The sequence below is a fragment of the Epinephelus fuscoguttatus genome, linkage group LG5 (assembly GCF_011397635.1).
Source record: "Epinephelus fuscoguttatus linkage group LG5, E.fuscoguttatus.final_Chr_v1".
NCBI classification, from domain to species: Eukaryota; Metazoa; Chordata; class Actinopteri; order Perciformes; family Serranidae; genus Epinephelus; species Epinephelus fuscoguttatus.
In genome coordinates this window covers 21,841,087-21,867,920 of record NC_064756.1, presented here as the reverse complement: position 1 = coordinate 21,867,920, position 26,834 = coordinate 21,841,087, and the positions used below count along the sequence as shown (strand labels likewise).

General features: G+C 39.8%; 1 protein-coding gene across 9 annotated transcripts; it reads left to right on the top strand.

The window, feature by feature from the left end:
* Nucleotides 1–1,283: 1,283 nt before the first annotated feature.
* ttc12 (tetratricopeptide repeat domain 12) lies at nt 1,284–26,777 on the top strand. 9 transcript variants are annotated; one of them, XR_007449324.1, is made up of 22 exons: nt 1,284–1,454; nt 1,901–2,007; nt 2,344–2,365; nt 4,321–4,398; nt 4,509–4,630; nt 5,566–5,625; nt 6,107–6,178; nt 6,590–6,650; nt 8,421–8,609; nt 12,871–12,940; nt 14,414–14,502; nt 14,941–15,109; nt 15,640–15,735; nt 16,865–16,928; nt 17,043–17,177; nt 17,267–17,359; nt 17,749–17,817; nt 19,718–19,828; nt 21,050–21,149; nt 21,387–21,615; nt 22,382–22,822; nt 23,716–23,791. XR_007449324.1 is itself a non-coding variant. In XM_049575580.1 (21 exons), the coding sequence occupies exons 1-21, from the start codon at nt 1,403–1,405 to the stop codon at nt 23,783–23,785; spliced, it is 2,097 nt and encodes a 698-aa protein (XP_049431537.1). In that variant the 5' UTR covers nt 1,284–1,402; the 3' UTR covers nt 23,786–26,777. The 9 variants fall into 9 exon arrangements, 3 of the variants coding, with proteins under 3 accessions (XP_049431537.1, XP_049431536.1, XP_049431535.1); XR_007449321.1 differs by having other exon boundaries at nt 1,901–2,055; nt 19,718–19,819; XR_007449323.1 differs by having other exon boundaries at nt 1,901–2,055; nt 22,435–22,822.
* Nucleotides 26,778–26,834: the final 57 nt, after the last annotated feature.

Here is a 26,834-nt window from a genome sequence, read left to right as displayed (position 1 = left end):
ACTGGGTATAAACAGAAGTGATTCATAAAATCATGAGTTGTAAAACTATAAGCCATGAAATCAAGTAAGATTTTAAGAGTTGCAGCAGCATGACGCCTAAATAGAAAGTAAAAGTGTAAAAAGAAAGAGTAAATATCTTGTTTTTTTTTCTGGTCACATTGCACAATTTAACTGACTACCTTGGCTTTCAGAATCAACTTCATGTGTATCAAACAGGCCTCTCCTTTATTGCTTTAATGGTTCTTTAATGTTACTGTCTTCTCCTTCCCATACCTTGTAACGGGCACAGTATGAAGAAATGCAGTATCTGTAAGAAGGTGCTGCAACTGTTTCCTGACAGTTGGAATAAGAGGAAGGACAATGGAAAACAAAATGTGATGCAATACAACATGACAACAACCTACAGAATTTGGTTCACTCTTCAGCTGATGAGGGTTTTTTTTTCTCTGCTCATTTTGAGGCCATATTCAACTCTTTGTTAGCTTACTGTATATATTAACATTTCTATGTAGATAGGTCACCTCTTACTCCTTCCTGAAGTTATGACAACATCAAATGTTCATCTACTATAATGACAATCAACTGCTTTTAGAGAAGTGACTGCAAAGCTGTCACTTTATGTGTCTTTGCCACAAGGAGGCAGTGTTGATCTGTTGCTGAGAAGAAAGAGAAGGCTCAAGATGATCACTCTGAAAGGGGGGTCACTATGTGTAGAGGAGATATACAGCGCCTTTGGCCACTCAGAACCAGACTGTCAGCACTATGGACACTATGTGTAGGCCTATATACACAGAAAAAAGGGCCTGAGGCACTATATAGTCTAATTAAACGAAATATCAGAAAGTAAAAGCAGCCTAATTCTTAATTATTTATTTACTAGAAAAATTAGTTTGACAGCCCTGCTGGTTTTTAATGGGAAAATGGGACTATTTATATCTATTTAATATTCAGGGTGAGAGGTGCTGCCTTCAGGTACTTTCATGACGACCACGTAAACATAAGTGCAGACTTTTGTAACACAATGCACTAATGGCAATATTATAAATTGTGTTGATAACAACACGACATATATGGAGCAACAGTTGACAGATCACAATCACAAACCTCTGTTTAAAATAACATTGTCGTTCATTAGGCTCTCTGCATATATTACTCACCTGGCTTCAGCTATTTTTCTTTCATACGAAGTAACTGTGGCGTAATGACAGTGTGTGCAGCTCCACGTTTAGTAGAGGAGTTTACGAGCGGTCGGGAAGGCATCACGTTTCCATGGTGACCCGACGCAGAGACTTGAAACCACTTGAAACTGAAAGTTAGTGTGAAGTAAATTCAGCGTTATTTGAGATAAAATAGAGCCACCTCGCTCATTAAATAATAAAAACACGTTGAAAGGGCAGAAGTGATGGACAAACTTGAAGACTGTGAACGTTTTTTGGAGAATGTGGACAAAATAAGTGAGTTATATAGCGGCGAACCTAGCTAACGTTACTAGCTCATTCAAGTTATTGTGGCTAACGGCCCATGGTATTTACGAAACCAGATATTAGACGGTGCCACTTTACGCTAACGTTACCTAACAGGTATTTTGTCATTAACCCCATATGAGAGATAAAAGTACGTATATTGTAAGTATATGTAACGTTGACAGCATTAGTTGGGGAAGGGCTATATTGTGGTCCACCTTAATGGAGACAAGTAACGTTTCTCTATATGGCAATTTGTGTTGTAACATAATACAAGCACATTACAGTATATAGACTATGTATGAATTGTATAGAACTTTAATCAGGTCTTTATGAACAACGTGTGCTATAACACACACATTTTACAACGTGGTTATTTTATATTGCATATTATGTGAGTAAAGGCTAAAGCAAACTATGTCATGAATTATTTCCAGGTGAGCTAGTGAAGGATCTGAAGTCCTCTGAGGTTAAAGTCCAGCAAGAAGCAATGGAGAAAGCAGATCGTTACATTGCTGCCTTGGATGAACCCTGCAGGACAAAAGTCAGCAAGACTACAATCAACACAAACCCACCACTTCAGCCTTCCTCAGTAAAGACATGCACACAGTCAGCCAGTTGCACTCCTTCTCTCACTCTCCACTTGTCTCAGTCTTTCTCATCCTGTCTGTGCCTCTGTCTGTCTGTCTCTCTCTCCTTCTCTTGCTGTCTCTATTTCTCCAACACAACACACAAATGCACAGAGGATATACACAGTACACAACCTACAACAACTTGTTGTGTTGTCTACTTTCTCTTTTCTTGTCATGTAAGAAGGGTCAAGGTTCTATAGGTAGGTTTTTGTTAACTTTCTTTTAATAGTTCTTCTCCTGTTTTACAGAGTCTGCACAATGAAAGTCCAGGTGAGTGGGTTATTTGGCTATCTCTTAAACTCAATTAAAGCATTGTTTAAGCATACTATATGTCCTCATTGTGCAACGCAAGAAAAGTTTCCTTGAGGCAAACAAAATTTAACAATGAATGTACCCATATACCCTTTATGTATCTGTTTCTGTGTTAAGCAGACATGACATTTTCCCTAGGCACAGTGAGATTTTTTAATCAACTGCATCTGTTAGACAGGTTGGTGACTCACCATGTGCCATATTAGGAAGAGAGATGTGGTGCGGTACAAGGTGTGTCCTTAACACTGGATTTTAGTTTCAAGAGGGACCATATTATCCACCACTTGCCTGCTCATACCAGTTTAGACAGCCCCACGAATTGCTCTAATTTTGTCAGTTTAGTTGGCAGAGGTTTAATAAGGATGTGAAGTGAACTCTTCCCTCCCTCAAACTGTCTTTTCAACCTCACTTGTCATGATGAGGACAGTGCTGCTGTGGATTAGAGGAAATGAATAATTTGACATGATTGATATGTTTTTGTGGGTTTGTTTGTCTAGAGGCCTCTTACAATAATTAGTGGAAGGGTGACATGTAATATTGACTATTTAGTCCACCAAGGCCCTACGCTATAGAAATACTTATGCAGCATACAATGTGGGAAGAGCCACACGAAGAGGAGCTAGCTCAAGTTTAGCGTGCAGCACATTAAGTATGTGCTGAGAAGTTGTGATGATCTTAAAAGCTGGCATTACTTTTTTCATCATGTCTTTTGTATACAGATCCATTTCATTCCAGCTCCTTGAATGAGGTATACCATATAAAATGACTTCATCACATTAACACTTCTTTTTAATTCTCTGTGTGGTAAAACTCATCAGTCACAGTAAAGCTGCAAAAAAATTGAACCTTTCAAACCTCTGTATATGAAGCCACTGATACTGAAATCAAAGGAAGACTTTGGTGTTTTAAAACCTAGACACAATTTTCTCATGTTATTGTGTCTAAGTGACTGATGGAGACAACAGTTTTTGAATTTGGTCCAAATTTGAGAGAGACCACTCCTGCCGCAGCAGAGAAAGGGGCTTCAATGTAATCCCTACAGGCAATTGGGCACTGTCAATTTACGTCCATTATAAGAGAAACTCAACACTTTCACTTACCTTTTGCTGCTCTGGTCTGTTTGTTAGTGTGTGTAACCAAGTCTCTATAATGGGCAAGTCTCCATCTGAAATCTTGGGGACTTTTTCACCTGGTCAAAATCAGCTAAATAATCAGTCATGACAATAAATATCTCTTAGATAATGCAAACTTATTCCTTTCTTCAAATCTCATTAACGTTTCCACCGTTGCTTTTCCTGCAACAAGTCACTCTTGCAAGATTTTAGAACAAGACTTCTTCTTGAGTTAGAATTAGATACAATAACAGATAAGTGAAAGGTAAAGAAGAACATTTAATGTCTCTGCAGGGTCTTTTGTAATGTTGTCAGTCACCTCTAATAACAATCCAAGCCTGTCAGTGTGGACATAAATTGAAGATGCACAATTGCCCATAGATTTAACATTGCAGCCTGTTTTGCCCCTCTGGTTGCAGCATTCTCCCCCAGTACTAGACCAGTTTTAAGACATTGTCTAAGTGACATGAAAACATGGGAAAACAGTGTGCAGGTTGGAAAATACTTTCATCAACACATCATACCTTCAATTCACATGAGGACGAAAAAGTAATTCTGTTTTTAAATTACATCCAACGGATAGTCACAAAAGATCTTTTTTTTCTTTGACTGGGACTTCTCTTTTGATTAGACTGGTATGCTGATGATTGGATTTTTCTCATTTAAAATGTGTGGCAAAACTCTGACTGGGAGACGGTAAAGTTAAAAACTGCATGCAATCCAAAGTACTGCCTAATGACAGATGTCTTTACTCTCTCTGATCTAGCATGAATGCTTAAGAGCTTTTCTTTTTTTGACCAGATAATTTCATGAAGATTATGGAGAGAGATGCAGAAGACAGGAGAGTAAGGAGGATTGCAAAAGCAAAAAAGGCCACTGGTGTGTTATTCTGTGTTCCTTAAAGATGTTGTTGGAGGTAAACTCTGCTTGCTGCTGTGTTGGGCCAACAGTTCATCCTTTTAAATGTTTTACTGTTTGTGTCACTGCAGCGCTCAAAGAAAAGGGGAATGAAGCGTTTGCTCAAGAAGACTATGAAACTGCTGTGAAGTATTACAGCGACGGCTTGGCTGAACTACGGGACATGCAGCCATTGTACACCAACCGAGCACAAGTGAATATCTTCAGCTATGTTTTTCATCTTTTAAAGGAGCACTGTGTAAGATTTAGGGTGATTTAGTGGCACCTAGTGGTGAGGATTGTAGATTGCAATCAGATGAAACTTCTCCCAGTTAGGATTCTTTCATTGTTTAGATAGTTTTCCCCAGGAGCTGAATTATCCACAGAGGTCTTGTCCTCTCCAAAACAAGTATTTTCATGTTACAAATAAGCATTTCTCTGATACTGTTCGGCTTGTTGGAGACAGCGCCTGCTAATGTGTGCTCACCTTTTTCTCTGATAATTTAAGAAATATCCACAGAGGTTTCTTCCTCTCCAAATCAAATGACCTGGTGATTTAAACAAACACACAAAAAAGTCTGAATAAAGCAGTTTAGAGATAGGGTCTCTATGTGTTAGCCCTGCAATATTCTGGCAACCTGTCCAGGGTGTACCCTACCTCTTGCCCAGTGTCAGCTGGGACACACTATGGCCCTCCCCCGCGACTACCAATAGGATAAGAGGTTATGAAAAATGGATGGGTATCTTGTTCCGTTTCTGCCATTAAAAAAATGTTTAAGGCAAAAGTGACTAAAAAAATGTTTGTTCCTCAGACAAAATTGAAAAAGAGCTGCTTTTGTGTGCCTATCACTGTTTTCTATAATAAATGAACCTTTGGTTTCAGAGAGGTATTAAAGCAACTTGAGGGATGTCAGCTATTTTAACTCGAATATGTTTGTAGCCACATACAATTAAGTTAATTGTACAAACATTATGTTCCCATCCAAAGATCCCATCATCCCCAGCATTTTAGAGGTCTGCTCTGTGGGTATATTAAAAACCAAACAATGCTACACAACTAATCACATTTTTTACTTTGTGAGGCCATGTTTTTGTTTTGTCTGTTTTTGATGCTCACCTACCACCCGTTCAATGTTTAAATCTACTTAGGCCTACATCAAGCTGGGGAGGTACACAGAGGCCATCAGTGACTGTGAATGGGCCCTGAAGGTAAGACCTCGTTGGGAACTGGGGTCAGTCAGTTGCTGCCTCATTTGTCATAGTGTCATGAAGCTTGGAGCTCAGAGGAGATGTGTTTGGTAGGAAATGGGTTGGACGGGTTAACAATGGGCCCTGCTCTGTTCTGCAGGATACAGGTCACCAGCAGCTCAGAAATGTTCTCAAGAGAGAACACTGTGTTTGAAATAGTGAAGAAGAATTAAAATGAATTTTTAGGAGTTCCTATAAATTTAGTTATGCTTTCTTCAGGTTACTTAATCAAATGCAGTTTACAGTGAAAAAAAATCTTGAATAGTTGATTTTTGAATTACTGGAACTGTGCTGAAGTGGAGAGTGTCCCTGAAATTCAGTTTGAACATTTCTCTTTTGCTGTGCTAGTGTTAAGCAGAAACATTAAATCACCATTATGTAGGTGTGTTGATGATGAAGTGCTTTACCTAATACACTCCCATGATCATTTTCTCTCTTTCAGTGTGATGAGAGGTGCATAAAAGCTTATCTACACATGGGGAAAGCGTACCAGGCATTAAAGAAATATAATGAGGTGAGAATTAGTACCTATCATTACATCTAATAACTCCTTCTTTTCTTTTTTAGACATTGCTTGTGTATGCAGATAACATCTCATCTAACTATAGCAGAAACACTGCTGTATAATGAAAGTTGTATTTCTGGAATGGAGAATGAACATACAAGCAGTCCTAATCTCAGCAATCCTCTGTAAAATCATATTTTCTAAATGGCATTTCAGCCCATTCGGAGGCTTACATGATATCTGGCAAAAATCTTGTTTAATACCAGTATTAATAAAGTTCATCATGGTTTTCTATCTACAACACCCTTGTGTTAAGACACTGCAGTCCTTTGGAGTGACCACATCATATTGATTTTCATTGGTTTTAGAGGTGAATGTCATCATATAACCAGTGATGAACTAAATTCTTCTCTTTTTCAGGCTAGAAACTGCTTTGAAAAGATTGTGGGAATTGAACCCGCAAGGGAGAAGATGGTGACAGGTAAAGATAATTGAAGTTTTTTTCCAGGGGTAAGGTTTGAAAAAATCTAATGTATTCATGTCCTTAAGTGATAACTGCCCTTTTTGACTATGTCTCATGTCAAACCATTTTCAGGTTTGGTACACATCTTTTTTCACACCATTCTGTTTTGTGATTATTTCATGAAATCATTTACACATTGTTGAGAATGGTCTAGTCACATATGCCCCAAATTACAGTTAGAGTGAAGCCCATCAAAGTAAAGAGAAGACTCTCGGTTGTTGACTTCAGCCCATTTAATTGCAAGGCTTTCATGACAATGTTACGTTCAAAGATATATTATGCAGAATTTTCCTGAAAAACAATGTATAGAAGTAATTACACTCAATCATCACTTATGACCCACTGGAAGTTTGTGGCCTGTATTTTCTGTAGAGACTCTGCCCTCTGCCTGTATTTTCTCATTTTCGTTTTTCACTGTGTTCTGGATATTTATGGGCATACACTCTCCTCAGTGCTCAGGTGGGGTCAAGGCTTTATAAAAAGATAACGACTAGGTGACAGACTGGAAGCAGCAGGCATCCAAGAAAGAAAGTGCCAAAAACATGTAGTGAGATGAAATATCAAACGAGAGTAAATACTGGGTTGGCTTTGCCTCTCACTTTCGCTGGCGAGTTTGTTTACAAACAATAACTGACAATCCCTTTAGTGTCCCTCTGTTATTGCCCAGCCAAAGACAAAAGACAATCTTGTTTTCTTCCCAATAACTGGAATTGTGTTTTGCACTACAGTTATTGTATTTAAAGTCATCCATCCATACATACATCCATTGCTGGGTCGCAGGGGCAGCAGACCAAACAAAGCACCCCAGATGTCCCTCTCCCCACCAACGCTTTCCAGCTCCTCCTGGGGGATCCTGAGGCGTTCCCAGGCCAGATGAGATATGTAATCCCTCTAGCATGTTCTGGGTCTGCCCCAGGGCCTCCTACCAGTGGGCTGTGCCTGGAACACCTTCAACGGGAGACGCCCAGGAGGCATCCTAAAGACATGCCTGAACTTCCTCAACTGACCCCTTTAGATGCAAAGGAGCAGTGGCTCAAATCTGAGCTCCCTGCGGATGTCTGAGCTCCTCACCCTATCCCTAAGGCTGAGCCCAGACCCCCTTCTGGGGAATCTCTTTACGGCTACTTGTATCCAAGACCTCACCCTTTCAGTCATTACCTATAGCTCACGACCACAGGTGAGGGTTGGGACATAGATGGACCAGTAAATTGAAAGCTTTGCCTTCTGACTTAGCTCTCTCTTCACCACGATGGTCTGGCACAGTGGTGGCATCACTGCAGATGCTGCGCCAAACCACCAATCCATCTCACGTTCCATTCTACCCTCACTCATGAACAAGACCCTAAGATACTTGAATACCCTTGAAATCCCTTGATTAATCCAGCTATAAACTTGCTAGCCCACTTAAAGTTGCTCTGTACCAAGATAAATGTTTGGTCAGAACTGAACCTTCTGTTACCTTGTGGCTTTCATGCATATCTACATAATTATGCAGTCTCTTTTCTATTGTCACATGTGATGTGACATTACATTTCAAATACTTAGACAGCAGACCTAATTACCTAAGGTACTCAGGTAGTGCATGCTTGTGGCAATACTACTATAAGAATTTCAGTTCACTCTTCTGTGAAAGTTAAACTTCCATTACTGCTGTGGAATAGCTTTCTGTCAGATCACAGTCTGCTTTCTCCTCTTCCTTCCTTTATCTCCTTTGTTTTCTCCCCACAGAATACCTGACCCAGGTAGATTTGGAAGAGGCAAGAGAGAGTCAGGAAATGAATGCAATGCAAGAGTTTGACAAGGGAGAGGGGAATGCCACAAGAGTGCCCCAGGTGCTGGGGAAGCTGTCAAGGCCCGACCAGATTCCCTTGTACTACTGTGGAGGATTGGAGATTCTGTCACGAGCAGTCACTGACTGTGAGTGTTCTTTTGGGAGAAGTTTTGCACAATTATCTTTCTCTTTTAATCTCTTTGTGCCCACTCTGACTTCAATAACTTGCTTCACTGGTCCACCGACTGCATTTCTCGGTTCTGTGGCTAAAGTGATCAGAAAAAGATCAGCCTTCAAAATAGGAAGGTCATAAAGACTTGAAGGAAAAAAAGGAGTGTTTACTCACTGAACATTTTAGAACACAGGTGGAGTAGGACTGTAAAAGCTGCTTGTTTCATATCTTGTCCTATGACAAAGGAAGATAGTGTTGAGACCTAACGCTGTCTATCACTGATCACTATCTCTTTATGCTGCATTTGCTTGTCACAGCGAGCAAATTTTCAATATTGAGTATAAAACCACACTGAAAGAGCGAAACATCAGATGCTGCACGGTGTGGTTAGCCATTGTGGAGAGCATAGGTATATATACCATAACACTATGTACAGTGTTGGGTAAGGGTTACTTTAAATCAAAGTACGTTACTGTGTTACTTTCTAAAAAAGTAACCAGTTACTTTACTACGTTACTCCCTGAGTAAAGTAACTAAATTACTTTAAAAGTACTTCCAACGTTACTCCCTGAGAAAAGTAACTCAAGCACTTTTAAAGTACTTTTGAGTGTTCTACATTTCCTACTGGGCAATGGACCACAGGGCGCTAAGCCTACATTTTTTTGTCGCCAAAATTAAAGTTATGGACCACTTGCCCTTCACTGAGATCCAATTCTCCCATCACAGCCGTCACTTTGACCAGTAGAAACACAGAATGATCTGCTGCCGTAGACAACTGTATGACAACAACACCCCAACGACGACCGGGGATAATTGGTGAGTACCAGCGTGTAGCGTGTACTAGGCATAATGCAAGTTCTGAGTCTGAAATATGTCTGTCAGCGAGTCCTAGTCCACCTATTTAGACTCCGCCGTAGACAACGGCAGCATTTCTCCGACCACGTAGCGAGCCACAAGCTCCGTGGCTTCTTTCAGACTGGTAGGTTTAACGTTATCTCCGTTATTAGAACCAAACGACAGCCGTTGCTGTTTCGGAGCTAAAGGACCAGCGTTCTAAAAGTAACGGAAGTAACTGATTTCTTGTTTGAAAATGTACTTAAGTATTTGATTACTCAAACAGCAAACTAACGCGTTAGGTTACTCGTTACTGCAACGAGTTACTTTGTAACGCGTTATACCCCACTCTGACTACGTATGTAACACTAGGAAATGACAAACATCATAAAAATTGCTGTGCAAAACATTTTTTTAAATTTTTATTCCCTTATCAAATCAATAAAAACAAGTTGTCTGGGGCATTGGTGGCTTAGTGGTAGAGCAGGCGCCCCATGTACAGGGCCGCAGCGGCCCGGGTTCGACTCCAGCCTGTGGCCCTTTGCTGCATGTCACTCCCTCTCTCTCTCCCCCTTTCACACTTGTCTGTCCTATCAAATAAAGGCTAAAAATGCCCAAAAAATATCTTATCTATCTAAGTTGTCTGTTATTTGCCAATGCCTGTAGATGAGTGAAACCTCCAGTGCAGATGTGATTTGATTTGTGATCTGTCTTTGATCATATCAAGATCACGGATTAGCAGAATTAGACATTCCCCTGATGTGTCAGTGATGATGTAATTTGGTTTGCTGAACCGCTGAGTGGACTGTTCCAAGCCAGCAGTGTCAGCTGTTCCGTGATGTTGTAATGAATAATGTAATTTTAAAATGAAATTAATAACATCAAGACATTGCAATAGCTTTTAGCGCAGGTAGGGTTCGTCGAGGGTTCTTTGTAAGATTAAGAGTTGTATTAACGAACCCCTTTCACCCAAAGATGCCTTTTTTGAAGAAAGGGTTACTTAATGGTTCTATGTAAGACTAAAGCCCAGTCCAGACCAAAGATTTGCGACGAGACCAGTTGAAATAGACAACTACTTGCAATGCGCCGTTCTGCAATGTTCAAGAAACCTGCCGGTTCGCACAAATGCAACTACATGAAACAGTGTATCATTACTATGCAACAACTCTCTGTGCTGTAGCTTTTCAGGCTTATCTTGTGGCTTAATATAATTTGGAGCTTCTTAAAATATGAATGAGGATAGTGATTGTGAGATACTGGCTACAGCTGCATTTGTAGTAGTGATGAAACGACGAAAACCATAAAACGAGAGCACATATAACGAGGAGCAGCAGCGACCCATCGTCCAACACTGGCACACCAAACTCCTTTGTCTCTGTTTCCAACTCAGCTGCACTATTGCAATAGTAAAGGCTATTCACAACATCTAAAAACCCTAAAAACTTGTTTGTGAACCATGATTGTAGTGGGTCACACTGGCCTCAGAACTTTAGGAGCCTCATAAAGCCCAATGCTGCTGAATGTGGTTCTCATGGCCCCAGGCTAACCTGTTCACCTAAGACCATGAGTACCATGACTATTTTTTAGCCCTCCTGGTGGGTTCTAGGTGAAACCCTTAAAGTTTAAAAGGGTTCTTGGTACATCACCTTTATAAAACGTTCTAGCAGGAACCAAAAAGGGATCTTTTTTGCCAACAAGCGGAAGAATCCTTTTTGGTTCTTATCAGCACAGTTATTTCTTCAAGTGTACAGTACTGGGTAGGCTGTGTTAGTTGTTTGTGGTGTTGAGAGGAGGTTTAGAGGGGCGTTGATATGGGATGACAGCAAACACTATTAAGCCTTCTGGGGCTGTCTTGGGTGCAATTTAATGAAACACCTGTGATGGCAGGTGTCTGTTCCATAACCTCAGTGCATACCTGCACACATCCCTGTTAAATTTAGAGTAGGTAGCTAGTGATTGGTGGTACCTGTCTGTTGGCTTTATAGATTTATGACAGCCTAGCTTAAGGTCCTCTAGATGGACAGGGGCCCTGGAGCATACCAGGTGTTACCGATACTTATATATATTTTAGGGAGTTAGAGAGTTGTTGTCAGGGGTTCCAGAATATCTGGCAACATCCCTGATCAAGAAAATCAGCAAATAAAACTTAGCTGAAAAAGAGCATTCGTCTGCTTTACGGCTGTTTTTCAAAGTACCACTAAAAACAAGAAACCACAAATCTGATACTGCAACATGATGGAATAAATTGTTCCAAGTGATAAATTATATCAAGCTTAGGCTTAGATCAAGCACAATGCTTGTTGCTCAGCATTTCAGATGAATGGAACCAAACAGGTGAGGCAGAAACATGCCCTTACAGCCTTTTCTTCTTAGCATGGAAAAGATCATTGTGATCTTGTGCTTTTGGAAAACTTGTTGGGCACAAGATATTGCAAAATATTTGTTTACCAAGTCCTCCACTGTATGAAAAAGGGCCATTGTCTACAAGCAGCAGCTGCTCTCCACCAGGTTGTTCATCCCTCCTCTGTCAGCTGTTGATATTTTTGTAATGTTTTTGACCCAAGAAATGACTTTGAAACTCCACTCCAACTCTAACTCTTTTTAGCTATTGCCAAAAGGTTGAAATTGCTGCTTTTGTAAAACAACCTAGCAGCACAATTCATCAAGGTCAATGGCCCTCTCAGGAGTATTTATTTTGTTATATTTCAGCTAAAAAAAGAAGCTGTAAAAAAGTAGTTCTGACATGCCCCCCCTCATCGCTGCTCTCATTCAGGCCTTGTGTAACATCAGGTACTTTGATCACACAGCCAAGACTGATGGAATTGACTGAGTGAAACTTGAAGCTTGTCCTTCAGTAAACTATAAAACTATAGAAAGCCAGCATCACTGTGTAATGCTAACTCCCTATTATTGTTTTAACTGGTACCACTGTTTGTAACACACCATATTCTCTTGCACTGGTTGTCCACTGCACAATCATGGCAAATATGTCTTATCCACTCACTCTTTTTTCTTCATTTAGATGAACAAAAGTGTTCTGTCAAATGATATAATGCCTGTCCCACTGTGCCATTCAACGGAAAAGGGCAAAACTTACATAACTCACAACTGAAAGGATCTCAGCAGGGCTGACATTACAGGCTTTCTTCCCTCACTACCCTGCTCTACTTTCTGTATACTGCGTCTCATTATAAGTGGAAAATAGACCATTTCTCACTGTACCTTCCTCTGTCAACATATTTTATTTATTCTTTTCTCTTGTGCCCTTGACGATAAACCAGTGAACAAGGAAAGCTAAACTAAAAGCGAGAGGTGTTGTGTTTCTCTGAAAGCCTGCAGCTACCTGGTGATGATATGTAGTTTTCTGTCTTCTTACACTATCTAATGTTCTCCTCTAACAGGTACAGGCCAGACCCTTTTCAGACTGAACAATGGCTTTAGTATCATCAGCAGCAATGACATGGTGAGGAGGTAAGGAGACCAGAGGGAGAGTTAGCTGTCAGCCCTCAGTGGAGCTTTGACAGATGGACCTAGAGACAGGGGCATACAGAGACAATGACGGACTAAACTAGAGAGATCATTCTCCGCCCTCTCTCTCCCTCTCTCTGGTTGTTTGTGTGATAGCCCAAAGAGGAAAAAGATGATCGCACTGAGGATTGAAATGAGCAAAGGCCTTGTGTTTTGTCCCTGAAAGAGGGGGTGTTTAGTACAAGATACAAATTATGACTCCCTCATGTCAGATCAGTAAGGTTATTATTAACTTGTCATGCACTTTCCATATTGTCCATTGTTAGCACTGTCATTATTGAAGTCAGAACACAGTGTCCTGAAAATAGAGAGTGCGAAGAAATTGCAGTCTGAGCTTGACGAGAATAGCCAACAAGGATAATGTTATGAGCCAGATGCAACCAACTGAAACCTATGTGAGCCATGTCACTGTTGCCTGCTATAGAAAATCCCAAATTAATAGTTAAAGAAAAAAGTGGAAAAGGGTCGGAGAAATTAAAAGTTTTTCATGGCGCTCCCTGGTATTGGACCCACAGGTTGCCAAACAAGAGAAAGAAACTTTTCTATTGAAGAATAAAAAACATGACTGTAACCTTCAGCCCGCAAGTAGCAGCACATACAAGCTTCTTCAGGGCAGAGACTACAGTGATATGCCAGTTGCAAACACCATAGTGGAAAAAATAGAGGACTTCTATAATGACATTGATGGCCGAGGGGCTCTTCAACACATCTCTCAATGCTCAATCACACACTTGCTGCAACAAACTATGGAATGTGTAAACATGTGGATAGCACATACATACTGTATGTTATGTGGAATGTAGGGCAGTGCAGGTGAAGCCCATGGGGTTTCTGTCTTGGTTGTTTTTCTTTTGCTATTTGAAAATTGTGTTTTGTTACCTCAAAATGTCGGTTTGAATTTGATTGATCATTCAGATCTACGCATAAGGTACCTACATTAAATGTAGATAAATGGAAGGGCACTGTTCATTATGATGATTAAGTGTAGTATCAGTATGCTCACAAAACATTTGTTATGCCTATTGCACCTAATTTTCTTGCTGTAGCTATACTGAAATGCATTTCTTCGTTCATTAGAGTGCACTTTGGTAACTCAAAATGGGGTCTTGCTGCTGCACTAAGTTTGCTTAACATCCATATTAAATGAAATGGCATCTTGCTTTTGTGAAATGCATTGAATTGCTTCCTGTGTCTGGTATAATCACCAAATATTTGACCACAAGTAAATCTTTGAGATTTGTCACGTCTTATATTCTGTGTATGTAGTTTTAATTTTGTTTCCATTCTGTGAGTTTTGTGGAGACACACTTTTCTTAACAAATTTAATTAACTGAAAGAAATAATTTGAATTTGATTTGTATTACGTCAGCTAGAAGAGAACAGAGCTAATTCTATTGCGTTTTATCTTCTCTACAGTTGCCTGTTGCAGGAAACAAAGGATCCAGACAGCCAGGAGCTGTGTGTCTCTGTGCTGAAATTATGGAGGATTATTTGTATTGGAAACGGTATGTAGTTAACTGAGTTACTCTTCATTTTCTGTCTGTGTCAATGTAGTAATTTGCTCTTAGTTAGCAGGAAACAGGGAAAAAATTAAATAACATGCTAATATAATCCTCTGTTGCACTGTGTCATTACTCGGCAGCTTTTCAGTGTGACACTTAAGCCATCCCTTTGTCAAGCCTTTATTTGCCTTTGAATCGCACAAGCTGTGTGAGCTCCAGCACGTCAACTGTTTGCACCAACTGTGATCGTTTGTTTACTCAACTATTTACATGTCTGTGTATGTTAATGCCACATGAACAACAAGCATTTCTTCAGTATCAACGCTAGTATAGCAGCTTAGTGTTCACGTAATGTTAACAGACAAGGTTGTTGTTCTTTGGGAAAACAACAGGGTACTGTGTCAGGTGAGCTCACATAAAGTGTTTTCCTTTTGCTTTCAGATGAAAACCAGAAAATGTTGATGGCATGCCCAGTCGCCAGAGAGTCCACTGTTCCCTTGTTAACATCAGGGCACGTTGCAGTGCGGAAGGAATGCCTGTTGTTAATATCTTTATACTCACAGACACTACATGGCAGGAGATTGGCCATTGACAACCTGAATGTGCACATGTAAGACATTTTTTTTTTATGTTGCCATTAGATGCAATTGATGAGAGCAACAGCATAGCTTGAGGCAAAATATGCTCGTGTGGACAGAGATGGTATGTTCAAATGAACCAAATTGTTTATAATACTTTTTCCTTTACCTTCGCCCATCCCCAGTAAGTATTAAAATAATTTTGCATCTCACATTCTCCCCTTAATGAAATCAGAATGGGACTTTAGGCCAACCTTGGGCCACATGTTTGTGATTGTCAGTGCAATTGCCATTTCTATTTAATGAGATTTCAAGGAAGTTGTGTTCCATTGCTCTGGGACACAGTATTAAAAATTATAGTGGGCCAAGTGATTTCTCATGCAGGTCTGATACTATCTGAGCTGCAGCTGATTGGATTTCCAGAAAATTAAGAAGAAATGTTTTTGCTCTTCTTTGGTATTATTATCACACCGATATGTTTTTTTTTTATCTCTATCTCTCTTTCTCTACTTTCCCCCTCTCTTTTTCTTTATCTTGCCCTCCTCTAAATCTGGATCTAAAGGTTAGTGAGGAACCTCATGGCGTGCATCTCAAAGCCAAAGCAGCAGCAGGAGAACACAGCGGTCAAGATTCTGGAGAACTTCGCAGCAGAAAACAAGTATTACTGACACGCAGTTGAACAGAAACAGCAGAGTTATTCTCCTCACATCATAGAAAGTGATTCATTTTATCTCTGGATGAGGAAATACACATTTTCATATACACTGCAGAATTCAGAATATGACTCAACAGACAATCTATTATCCTCCCATACATCATATCCATATATATTAAAGGCACTTCAAAATCCATCATCGCATTATGTCAGAAGGGGTCCTCTGAGGAATGGTGTGGCATCTTCAATAATTCAGCATGTGCTATCTAAGTGTTAATGTCACTTGAAGGCAAAAGGCAGTTCTCAACCTGTTTTCCTTTCTGGCACCTCATGAAAACAAGACATGAAAGGACAACCCAGGCTCACCAACACAGCGGGAAATAAGTCGAGGTGTCAAGCAGTGAAATGGGAGATCAATTTTCCCCTGTCTATAGCTCAAAGAGAGTTACTCTACAAAAATGTGTTATATCCTACAGAGGTTTTCTCTTCAGTTGAGAAGCTCAGACGGTTCAATGTTGGGCTTTCAAAGGTATTTTTGTCGAAAAAATTAATACACAGCTGCTCTGAAAAAATTCCATAGTTATTTGAAATCTCACTAATTGCTCCTGGTAGAATATTTACAAATGGTATAGACATTTGCACACATACTTTTATGTATTTTACACTACTTATACATATACACATTATACAGCATATTTAATTATTGTTTTTAGTCCCTCTGCCTTTTACTGCCTTCAATGTGCGTAACTGAATCTTCAGAGAAATGACAATCAATGCTGTTTTGAATTGCAATAACCAATTAGCCTTTATGACTCAGACAGTAAGTGGATTTTTCAGAAGTAGATATGAGTATGCGGTGGTTTTTGATGCAGTTGGCAGTAATTCTTATTCTGGTAGTTTTGCTGAGTTATGTCATGCTCGACTGTGAAGAACTTAAACGGAGGCTCAAATTTGACTTTACTCACTTCCTCCTCACTCATGCATGTTTATTGTAACACAACAATGAGTGTGATGTTGTAGTGCTACTTCTCTTTAATAGTGGAACTATTGTGTGTATTTATACATATATACTGATATACATATTATGTTTATTTTACATGTACAGTAGAAATATTTTCATATATTCCTACAGATTTTGCATTCAGTTAAGGGACGTGGTCACAGACTCTGTCATTGTGCCATTTACAACAATACTGGTAAGTTATGTACATACAAAGTTTTATACTAAACAGCATGCATTGAGTATGTATAGATATGTTTATGTGCGTGTTTCTGGGCAAATGTACACATCTGTTTTCTTCATTTTCCAGAGAAATATCAGCGAGTCCAATCAGCTTCTTCTTGCGTCACTGATATCAGCTGTTGGCTGCCTGGTTCAAGATGATGCCATCCGTCACAGTTTTGCTCATGATCCGGAATGCTGGAAGGCCTTTGTGGTTGCCATTGTAAGTACTGTATGATATATGTATGTATATATATGTAAAACTCACCGTATGCAGATTATGAGTGTAGAATTTATTGGCTGTCATTACAGAGGCAATGCAGTGCATTTGAATACGAAGAGGTCATTTACCGCATGCTTGGTTTGATCATCAACCTTTCAGCTCTTCCATCTCCAGTCATTCAGGTAAAACAAGTGATATGTGATATTTAATGTGTGATGTTTACTTTACCTGGAGTGGAGGTTCAGTTATGCATGAATATGTTAGGAGTACAAAAATGATCTTCTGCCTTATCTCTTCTTATCTTCAGAGTGGGCACTGTACCAACTGATAATATGATAATATTGTACCTTGAGCTGAATTGTTGTTCAGTGTGGGGGCCACTGTGATAGATTTATCTGTTTTTAGAGAAAATTTGCTTCATAGCACTTTATAATATGCATCGGAAAGATATTATAAGCCAACGGACAAGGGAATAAGAGGGGGCAATTGTGTGAACTATGATGTGCCACCTATCCAGAGGTGAAATACATGTGAAAATTGGTTTGGCTACGTTTCCATCTTCTTATTCTAGGAACAAGCTGTTTCACTCAGCGACTGCTGCCTGGGCCTGCTGAGGGATAGTGATGGAGGAATCATAACTGTGAGAGACCCTTACTTGAGCACTACACTACAGTACTCAGGAGAGTTGAAAAACCCCAACACATCATACATGTAGCTGCTTTACTGTATAATAACTAACCATTAGGTTTTCATGTTTGGCTGTGTTAGATCAAGACCGGTTTGAAAAATATTAGTACGCTTGTTAAAAACTTTGTTTTGTTTGTTTTCCACACTTTCATACATCCTATGTAGTATAAAACCATCTTTTCAGGTAACTAGATGAAAATGTAAGGCATTCGTCCTGGATAATGCGCCTTTTCTAGGGCTTGTGAGCTCACTCTCAATGAGCCCCATAAGGTGGTAACAGCAATTCACAATGTTCAGAGGATCCTATATATGCGTCATTACAGTTGATTAAAACTCCAGCTCCAGGTGCTGTTGTCTGTGCTAATGGCTGTTATAGCAGTTTCACACTGATTATGCAATGCCCTCAGAGTCACACACTTCCACCCATCTGTCTCCTTACTCTGTTTTAGTGCTCACTCACTACATGGCTGGAACTTTTTCTTCATTGTCACCTTTGTCAGCATCCTTTTTCTTGTCAATTTCTGCTCTGTTTTTTCTTTTCTTGTGTTGACCTCACTTCACTTGTGTCTTTAATGTATCATAATGGTTACACCAAAGCCCTGAAGCCCTAATTATTTCTGCTGGGCTGATGTTAACCAGCCAATACATACATCTGCATGTTTCATACATATCATGTTAATGTTTCTAAAGTGACGTCATATATGAGCTAAGGTAGAGGCGACAGTGGATGGTGTGTATCCCCGGTGAGACAGCTGCCAAGCTGCAGACTACTGTTTGAGACCAGCAAACAGCAAAACTGGTTGATTTTTTTAGCAAGTCATTGCTGTTTTACCATCAGCTTTTTATGCTCCATTTAGAGAGGATAGTGCCATGGAAAGCCATTGTTTTTTTATCGAGACATTGCTGCTTTTCCTGTTGGCATTATGCACTCAAACAGGTTATTTTAAGCTAAAACATTTTTTTCAAACCATAACGAAGTAGTTTTTGTGCCTAAATGTAAACACATGTTATCCACAGCACTGTTGAAACTTCAATTTTCAATGTATTCAAATGTTAAATGCCAACATTTTTTTTCTTGCAATTTCTCTCGTTGGTACTGAGGTTTGGAGCGTCTCTTAGCTCTGAGCTTTAGCTTTGCTCTCCACTAACTCCTGAGAAAAAATATCTTTATTTTCAGCTCAATTTGTCTGTCTTCCATTTGGTTCTGGGGATGCAGTGCGCAGTGGGTTAATCAGAGCTTATTTTGTGAAAATGGCTGCCTGCTGCTGCTATGAATGTGGCTGATGAGGGCCACAAATAATTCTTTGAAATAACTAATTTGCTCACTAAACGTACTTACTTTGCTGCCTTTATTGACTATTTCATACCCTGAAATTACTTTATTTGTGCCCTTGAATTTATGTAAATGGTGTGTATCAACCGATCCCTCCTGCAAAACAAAGCAAGCACTCATGTGACCTCTAATTCTTGTTTGCTTCTATTCTTATGCTATTCTTAAGGTTCACTGTAATTATATATGTTCAGTCAGACATGTTTTCAAGCAACTCCCTCACCATCTTTATAATGGACATTCTGCACTTTTGCAGCAAGCACCTCACATAACACTAACGGATTTCACGTTTTCTCCTTTTCTCCACCTTCTTCCAACTACACTCTCCCATTCTCTTTGTCTCTGGTAGGAGCTGTTTTCCTTTGTTTTTCTGTCTCCTAACTTTCCTTCCCCCCCAGAAGTTTTCTCTTGATACTTTGCTATCTTGTTTCTCTGCTATTTTCCTATCTATCTTCCTGTTTCTGCTCTTCTCTATCTTATGTTATCTCCGCTTCTAATGCCAACATTCTTCTTTGTCTTCCAGAGAGCCACAGGCGTGCTAAGCACTGTTCTCCCTCAGTCCCTTGAGGCTGTTCAGCATGTTATTCAGGGGGATGTGGTCTGTGCCATGTGCCGACTGCTTAAGGTACGTACTGTAAGTGTACAAAGAGCCAAGTATCTATGAATACATCAACTCTTGTATTTTACTCATGGAATGCTCTTTTGTTTGCCAAACATCCTAATTATTCCTAAACAGCCCATGAAGACGTATACCCTTACACATTAACTACATTAACTATCATCATGATGTAGAAACATGATGAAAACACACTCATGAAAAAGCAACTTATTTGTAAAAAGTATTAGCCTCTCTAATTTGGATCTATATTTGAGGTAATAGTGTATGTGTTCTATTACTAATTTGTCAAAATCAAAGTAAAACAACAAATCAGAAACATACAAAAAGATGACTGTAACCTGGGAGTCATCTTTGACTCAGCACTGTCTTTCAGTGTCCAGGTGGATAAAGTTGTGCAGTCCTGTTTTACCAAACTGAGACATTTAACAAAAATCAAGTCATTTCTTTCCCTTGCAGATTTAGAATAGGTGATCTGTGCTTTTATCTCCTCTAAGATAAGATAAGACATGACTAGACTTTATTAATGCAATGCCCTCTACTCTGGCATCAACAGACATAACGTCTGAGACTCTAACTCATACAAAATGCTTTGTACTAAGCTGGTACTAAGACAATTTACCACATCTCACCAATCCTTGTCGCCCTTCACTGATCACCTGTGAGTTTAAGAACTGATATTAAGATTTTACTGCTTGTTTTTAAAGCCTTGAATGGTCAAGCTCCTGCCTACATCTGTGATCTGTTAATTTCCCATGAGTCTGACCACTGCCTGAAATCCTACCACGAGGCTCTTCTCATGGTACCAAAATCTTGAATTGTCACTAAAGATGACAGAGCTTTTACTGTCCGAGCCCCTCAGCTGGGAGACTCCCTGCCAGAGGACCTTAGGCAGACAAACTCACTGACCTCTTTCAACTCTCTTCATAAATTCACTGTTATCATTTGGCTTTTTTTTTTAATGGATGGTATTTATTGTTACTTCCTATACCGTTTTATCCTGTTTTATAATTTGTACATGTGTCTCAGATTTATTAATGCAAAGTACTTTGTAACTCTGTTTGAAAGGTGCTATAAAAACAATGTGATGACAATGATGACGATTATTATTATTATTAATTCCACTACGGGTCAGTCTTTCTGACCTCTACAGTAAGTGTCGTCATAAAGTTGGAGTTTACAGATGTTTGTTCAACTTGTCTCACATCATTTTTGATTTATTTCTGTGTGCGTACCCAGGGAACAGGGCAGACTGCCACTAAGTATGCCATTAAGACTCTGACAATATGCACTGCTGCCAGTCACTCAGCACGGGAGAAGCTGGTGAAGTCTGATAAAAGTAAGAAATGATTGACATGTTAGCATTACTTTAAGATGCTCTTTCATTAGTTTATGAATAATATTTTAGGCTTGACCTAATATGCAAATTAAGTGTGTGTATGTGTCTACATTTGTATACATACTGCATGTATGAGTGCAGTATATCTGTTGATTTTCATGTCGTTATGTGTTTGTTTGTTCATATATAAGAATGCTATTCTCTTCTTATTTGCTGTTCATTTATCATTCCTCACAGAACTGTCTATTTTACGTCATTTGCTGGGTTCCAGCTGTGATGAGATGGTGTCAGGAAATGCAGCCCTCTGCTTGGCCCACTGCCTTGAATTGGAAGGAATTGCCAGCACCCTGCTGGGCACTGATATTGTGCTGCTGCTGCTGCGCCACGCTGCAGGGGACACTAAGAGGACAGCTGTGCGGCAAAATGCAGCGATTGCTCTGGGGAAGCTGTGTCGATCTGAACCCAGGTGCCCTCTCACCCCACTCTATAAACCACATGCTGCTGATTACAGTCTAGAAACTAGCCTGAAGGAGCGTTGATAGATGAGATGAAATGCATCAGCAGATTGAGATAATGTGATATTCTGGCTTTGGTTAAAGATGTTGGTCAAATGCTCAGGAAATTTATGACTTCTGGTTCACACTGACATGACTATATACATTATATGTTATTAATATATCACACTAATGTGTGACTAACTACACTAATACGCAGTGATAGCCATAACACACCACTTTCTCCCAATAGTTGTGGTTGATTTACTGCTTAGTCATTATTTGATAGGCTGATTGCATTTGTCCATCAAAATTGTTGTCTCTTGGATATATTTTAGGGCTACAAGTGATGTTTTCTTGTTCTTAATATCCAGTAATCTGCCAACTAGTTTTTCAAATCTTAAGTTTGTCATAAAACAAATATTTGAATATCAATTTGGCCACACCAGGAATTGCAGGAAAGTCCTTCAGGCAGTTGTTCTGACCTCATGGCTTGGCTTTTGCTGACATTGTTAGCTGAGTGATCATTTTTAGGTGGTGCTCTTCCAGATCACATCGAGTCAGATGAATTAACCACAGGTAGACTTCAATCAAGGTGTAGAAACATCTCAGAGATCATAAAGGGAAACGGGAGGCGCCTTAGCTAAATTCTGTCATAGCAAAGGGTTTGAAAACTTTATACAACAACATAACAAAATTTGAAAGAGGTGATCATGTTTGAATATTTTCTCGTACTAGTACTCGTACTTGTCGTCCTCCGCTTATTTGGGCCCGGGTCGCGGGGGCAGCAGCCTCAGCAAAGAAGCCCAGACAGTCCTCTCCCCAGCCACTTCCGTCAGCTCATCCACGGGAACCCCGAGGCGTTCCCAGGCCAGCCGGGTGATGTAGTCCCTCCAGCGTGTCCTGGGGCGGCCCCGAGGTCTCCTCCCGGTTGGACATGCCCGAAACACCTCCCAAGGGAGGTGTCCGGAAGGCATCCTTACCAGATGCCTGAACCACCTCAACTGGCTCTTCTCGATGTGGAGGAGCAGCGGCTCTACTCCAAGTCCCTCCAGGATGTCCGAGCTCCTCACCTTATCCCTTAGGCTGAGCCCAGCCACCCTGCGGAGGAAACTCATTTCGGCCGCTTGTACTTGGGATCTCGTTCTTTCGGTCACTACCCAGAGCTTGTGACCATAGGTGAGGGTTGGAACCTAGATCGACCGGTAAATCGAGAGCAATATTTTCTGAGTTTACCATATACACCTAGGACATTTGGTATCTGAGCCATCTCTCCAGCATCTTATACAAAAACAAAAACTTATACAAAAACTACTACTACGTATTATAGTGCTTTATGTAAGCCACAAGTGTACGTTACCTGCAGGTTTACAATAACTCCTCTTACATTAAAGGTCCACTATGAAAGAATTTGGGGCATCTATTGACACAAATGGCATATAATATTTATAACAATGTTTTCATTATTTTATAATCACCTGAATGTAAGAATTGTATTTTTGTTACCCTAGAATGAAACCGTTTATATCTACATACGAAGCAGGTCCTCTTTAGTCCATCATGGCCCAGGATGGACAAAACAAATACCGGCTCTAGATAGGGGCATTTGTGTTTTTTCGTTGGCCACCATAATTTTACTTACTTACAAGTTTGGCACACAGGAGAAGTTTCAGTTCTGCAACCTACACACCAGACCTTGAACTTCCATAGTGTTTTCATTTAGAAAGGGTTTCATTTTGTACTGCAGGGTAAGATTTAAGTGTGAACAGCTTATTATTTCTACACTCAAAGATGGGTTCAATAAAATGTGATCACTGAACAATGATGTGGTGCTGTAGGCCACCTTCATATAATGTTGCACTGTCCTCAATAATGGAAGAGGGCAGCAGCAAACATGTCTGTTTGTTCCTAGGAACATTTTCACAGTACCTCCAGGCTACAGAGCTCCGCTGTGACTGTGCTGAAGATGTCTTGATCTTTAGTTCACACTACTGTTGTTTCTATTCAGTGCCACCCCACTGAACACCCTGTCACTGTGTTTTCTTTTAATGAGCTGCTCTCTTCAATTCCAGACATATGAACAAACTTCGAGAACTTCACGGCCTTGAGATCCTGCACTCCTGTATGAAGCTCATCACATGAACCCAGTAACACATTTTGCTTGTCATCAGTTTGGTTCTCCTCTGTATTCTGTTTTGGGCTTAGACGCCTACCCACCTTTCAGGGAGAACAAAAATTCACTCAAAAACACCAATCCTGGTAGTTACGTTATTCCTTTCCTTTCTAATTCTTTCTCAAAACTTTGAGCATTAATTGCTTTTCCAATCGATACCTGTCTTTTTTTAAGTAGTATAGATTTTTTTGCTGTCTTGAGAGTATAAAACTCAAGAATGAGATTCTCCTCTTAATTGCTTCATCTACATAAACAAGGTCGTAAACATTTGAGATGTTCTTGGCTGTCCTTGTTTTTCAAACCCATATGAATTTATGTGGTCAATTACCGTACATAAGTGTGATGTTCAGTTCATTTTTACCATCTTTAATTGTCTATTATTAGATGAAAACATCAGTAATATTTAATTGCACATTCTCATCAATACTTTCTATTTTACAAAGCAAATAAATATATGACAAAATCCATCCAAGATCACGTATGCAGTGAAACAGACTGTAATTGTTTGGTTCTGAAGGGCGGATATTGATCAGACAGCATTTACATATTGATGTGAGGAACAGATCAGAACAATGTATCCCTGTAGTGTTAGGGTTCACAGAGGCTCTTACTCATCTTGAAGGGCATTCATTAATTTACAATAAAAAAGTGTGTTACAGGCAAAGAACTGAATACACTGCTTGCTTAGCACTTAGTGTCACTGGCACTTCTGTCCATTATTTATGTGACTATAATCACAAGTTTAAACTAGAAGGGCACTTGAAGACCTCGGCCGTGGCCAATAGTTCAGTCTTTTATTAAAAAGCTTTGTTATTATGTATATACTGTACTTTATGTACAAATAACAAATGCTGAGGCTGGAATAATATCATGCACATGGCAGCATGTTCAAGAACAGTTACGAAAACTGTATGTTCACAAGGACGAAATGTTTTCTTGAGCCAAATTCAAATTTGAGTATAGAAAAAAAAATCCTTGTTATGCAAAGCAGTATAATTTGGTGACATAACACTTACAAATGTGATGATACAGTTGTACCAGTCCTCCCATGAAACCACCGTGCCTGAGTGCTGCATAATGACTGCACATGAAAGTTACCCAACTGGTATCGTACCTGTGCATGTGGACTGTGATATGGAGTCATCATTTTTGGATGTTTGTCACTTTTAAACTTTGCTTTCAACTACTGGATTTGAAGATGTATGGCATTTACTTTACCAAGGCCAGATGCCCTATCTCATGACGTAAACGAAAGTAAAAAATAAAAAAGTGTATGTGCCTTGCGGTTCAGATCTGCTCCAAAATGTAATGGGTTCTTCCTTGGCCCGTGCTTCACCTTCCACCAAGTTTCATGAAAAACAGACCAGCAGTTTTTCCTGTGGGCAAAAAGACAAACAAACTGATCAGAAAACACAACTTCCTTGGCAGAAGTAATTAAGTGTGTGTCCTAAAGGGTCATTTTACTTCACACCAGCCTTTGGTATATCTCTTATTTTACGGTTTTTCAGGTGTGTGGTTTGTTTATTTTTGGATTTAATATCCAGAATGGGACAGCTGAGTGTATTTATCACTGATTTAAAAAAAAAAAAAAAAACGACTTCTAGCTATGTTTGGATTCTCTGGATAGAAATACCAAAAGGACAGTCATCTCAAAATAAATTTGCATTTGCATTTTAAAGACTTAACAGTTTGGGATCTGCTTGATTTGCATGTCTCACAGAGGTGGCTGCGCCCAGGAATTTAATGCAGCTGTGTGACAACAGCTCGAAACACTCCTTGAATGCTGAGCACAGCCACTATGAGAAGGTCAGAGTTATAACTCTGCTAGCAAAATGTTTGCACACCCACTGTTATGTGGAGTCTAAACTTGGAGAGACAAGTGGAACTGGAGTGATGTTTGCTGTTACCTTAGCTACTCTATATTACGAAAAGGTCTGATGGTAGAGGTTGTGGTTTTAGGTGAGTGAGTGTTTTTGGGGGGTATGTGCATATATTGTATGGACTGCCATAAAATTTGTTACAGATATCTCAACATCTACAGGAGGACTTACTGTAAAGAGGACAAAAAGAAAACAAAAGTGTAGACATTCATGATCCTCAAAGGATAAATCCTAATCCTGATAACTTTGGTGATCTCCTGACTCCTACTGGTGCTACCATTAAATTTAGGGGGGAGCAAAACGATCAAACGATCATGCTCCCCTCAGAACGAATAAAACTTTGATCAACTCCTCATCTTGCACCATCTTCAGATGGTCCATTACTTTAATTGAGACATAATACTAAAGACCCTCTCATTAGCTTTAGCTGTACTTCATGTTTGGTGTTACTTAGAAACTGGTGTATGCTAAACTAAGATGGTTAACAAATGGTCTCATTAGTGTTAAGCTAGTCTCGCCACCAGACAATCAGAGATCTCCGCCTTCTGATAGTCTGGGGACACTCCTTTCTAAAGTGTATTTAACACACCGGCGAAAACGGCCAGCAACAAAGCAGCGCCTCTTGCATTTTTGAAAAGGACACGCCTACTCAGAAATGTGCGCTCCCCCTTTTCTCGTCCGCAAGGAAACAAACACACAGAGAGCTTGAAAATGGATGCCGAGAGATTAAACTCCGTTTTATCAAACGTGTGCTCATCCGTGAAGAAAATATTTTATCCAGCGGATGTCTTAGTTACAACATGATTGAGCTAACTGGAGTAGTTTCATGTCGTATCCAACAACGGGAGGCTTTTAACAGATGACGTCCTGATGCTAGCTTTGCTGCTAGTGTTAGCTGTCCACTGATGCTTCCTAGACATCGTGATTTCCCAAAACTGAATAAATACCACACATAGCAACACAAAACTGCTTTGCTAGTTCAATCATGTTGTAACTAAGATATCCGCTGGAAAAGATATTTTTTTTACGGACCATTTAATGAGTTATTACCTAATACAGACACCGCTAATGGTAAGCCCAGCTAAACGTGCACACAGAAATAGTAATGTTTGTTTAATCATTGTGTTTATAGACTTTA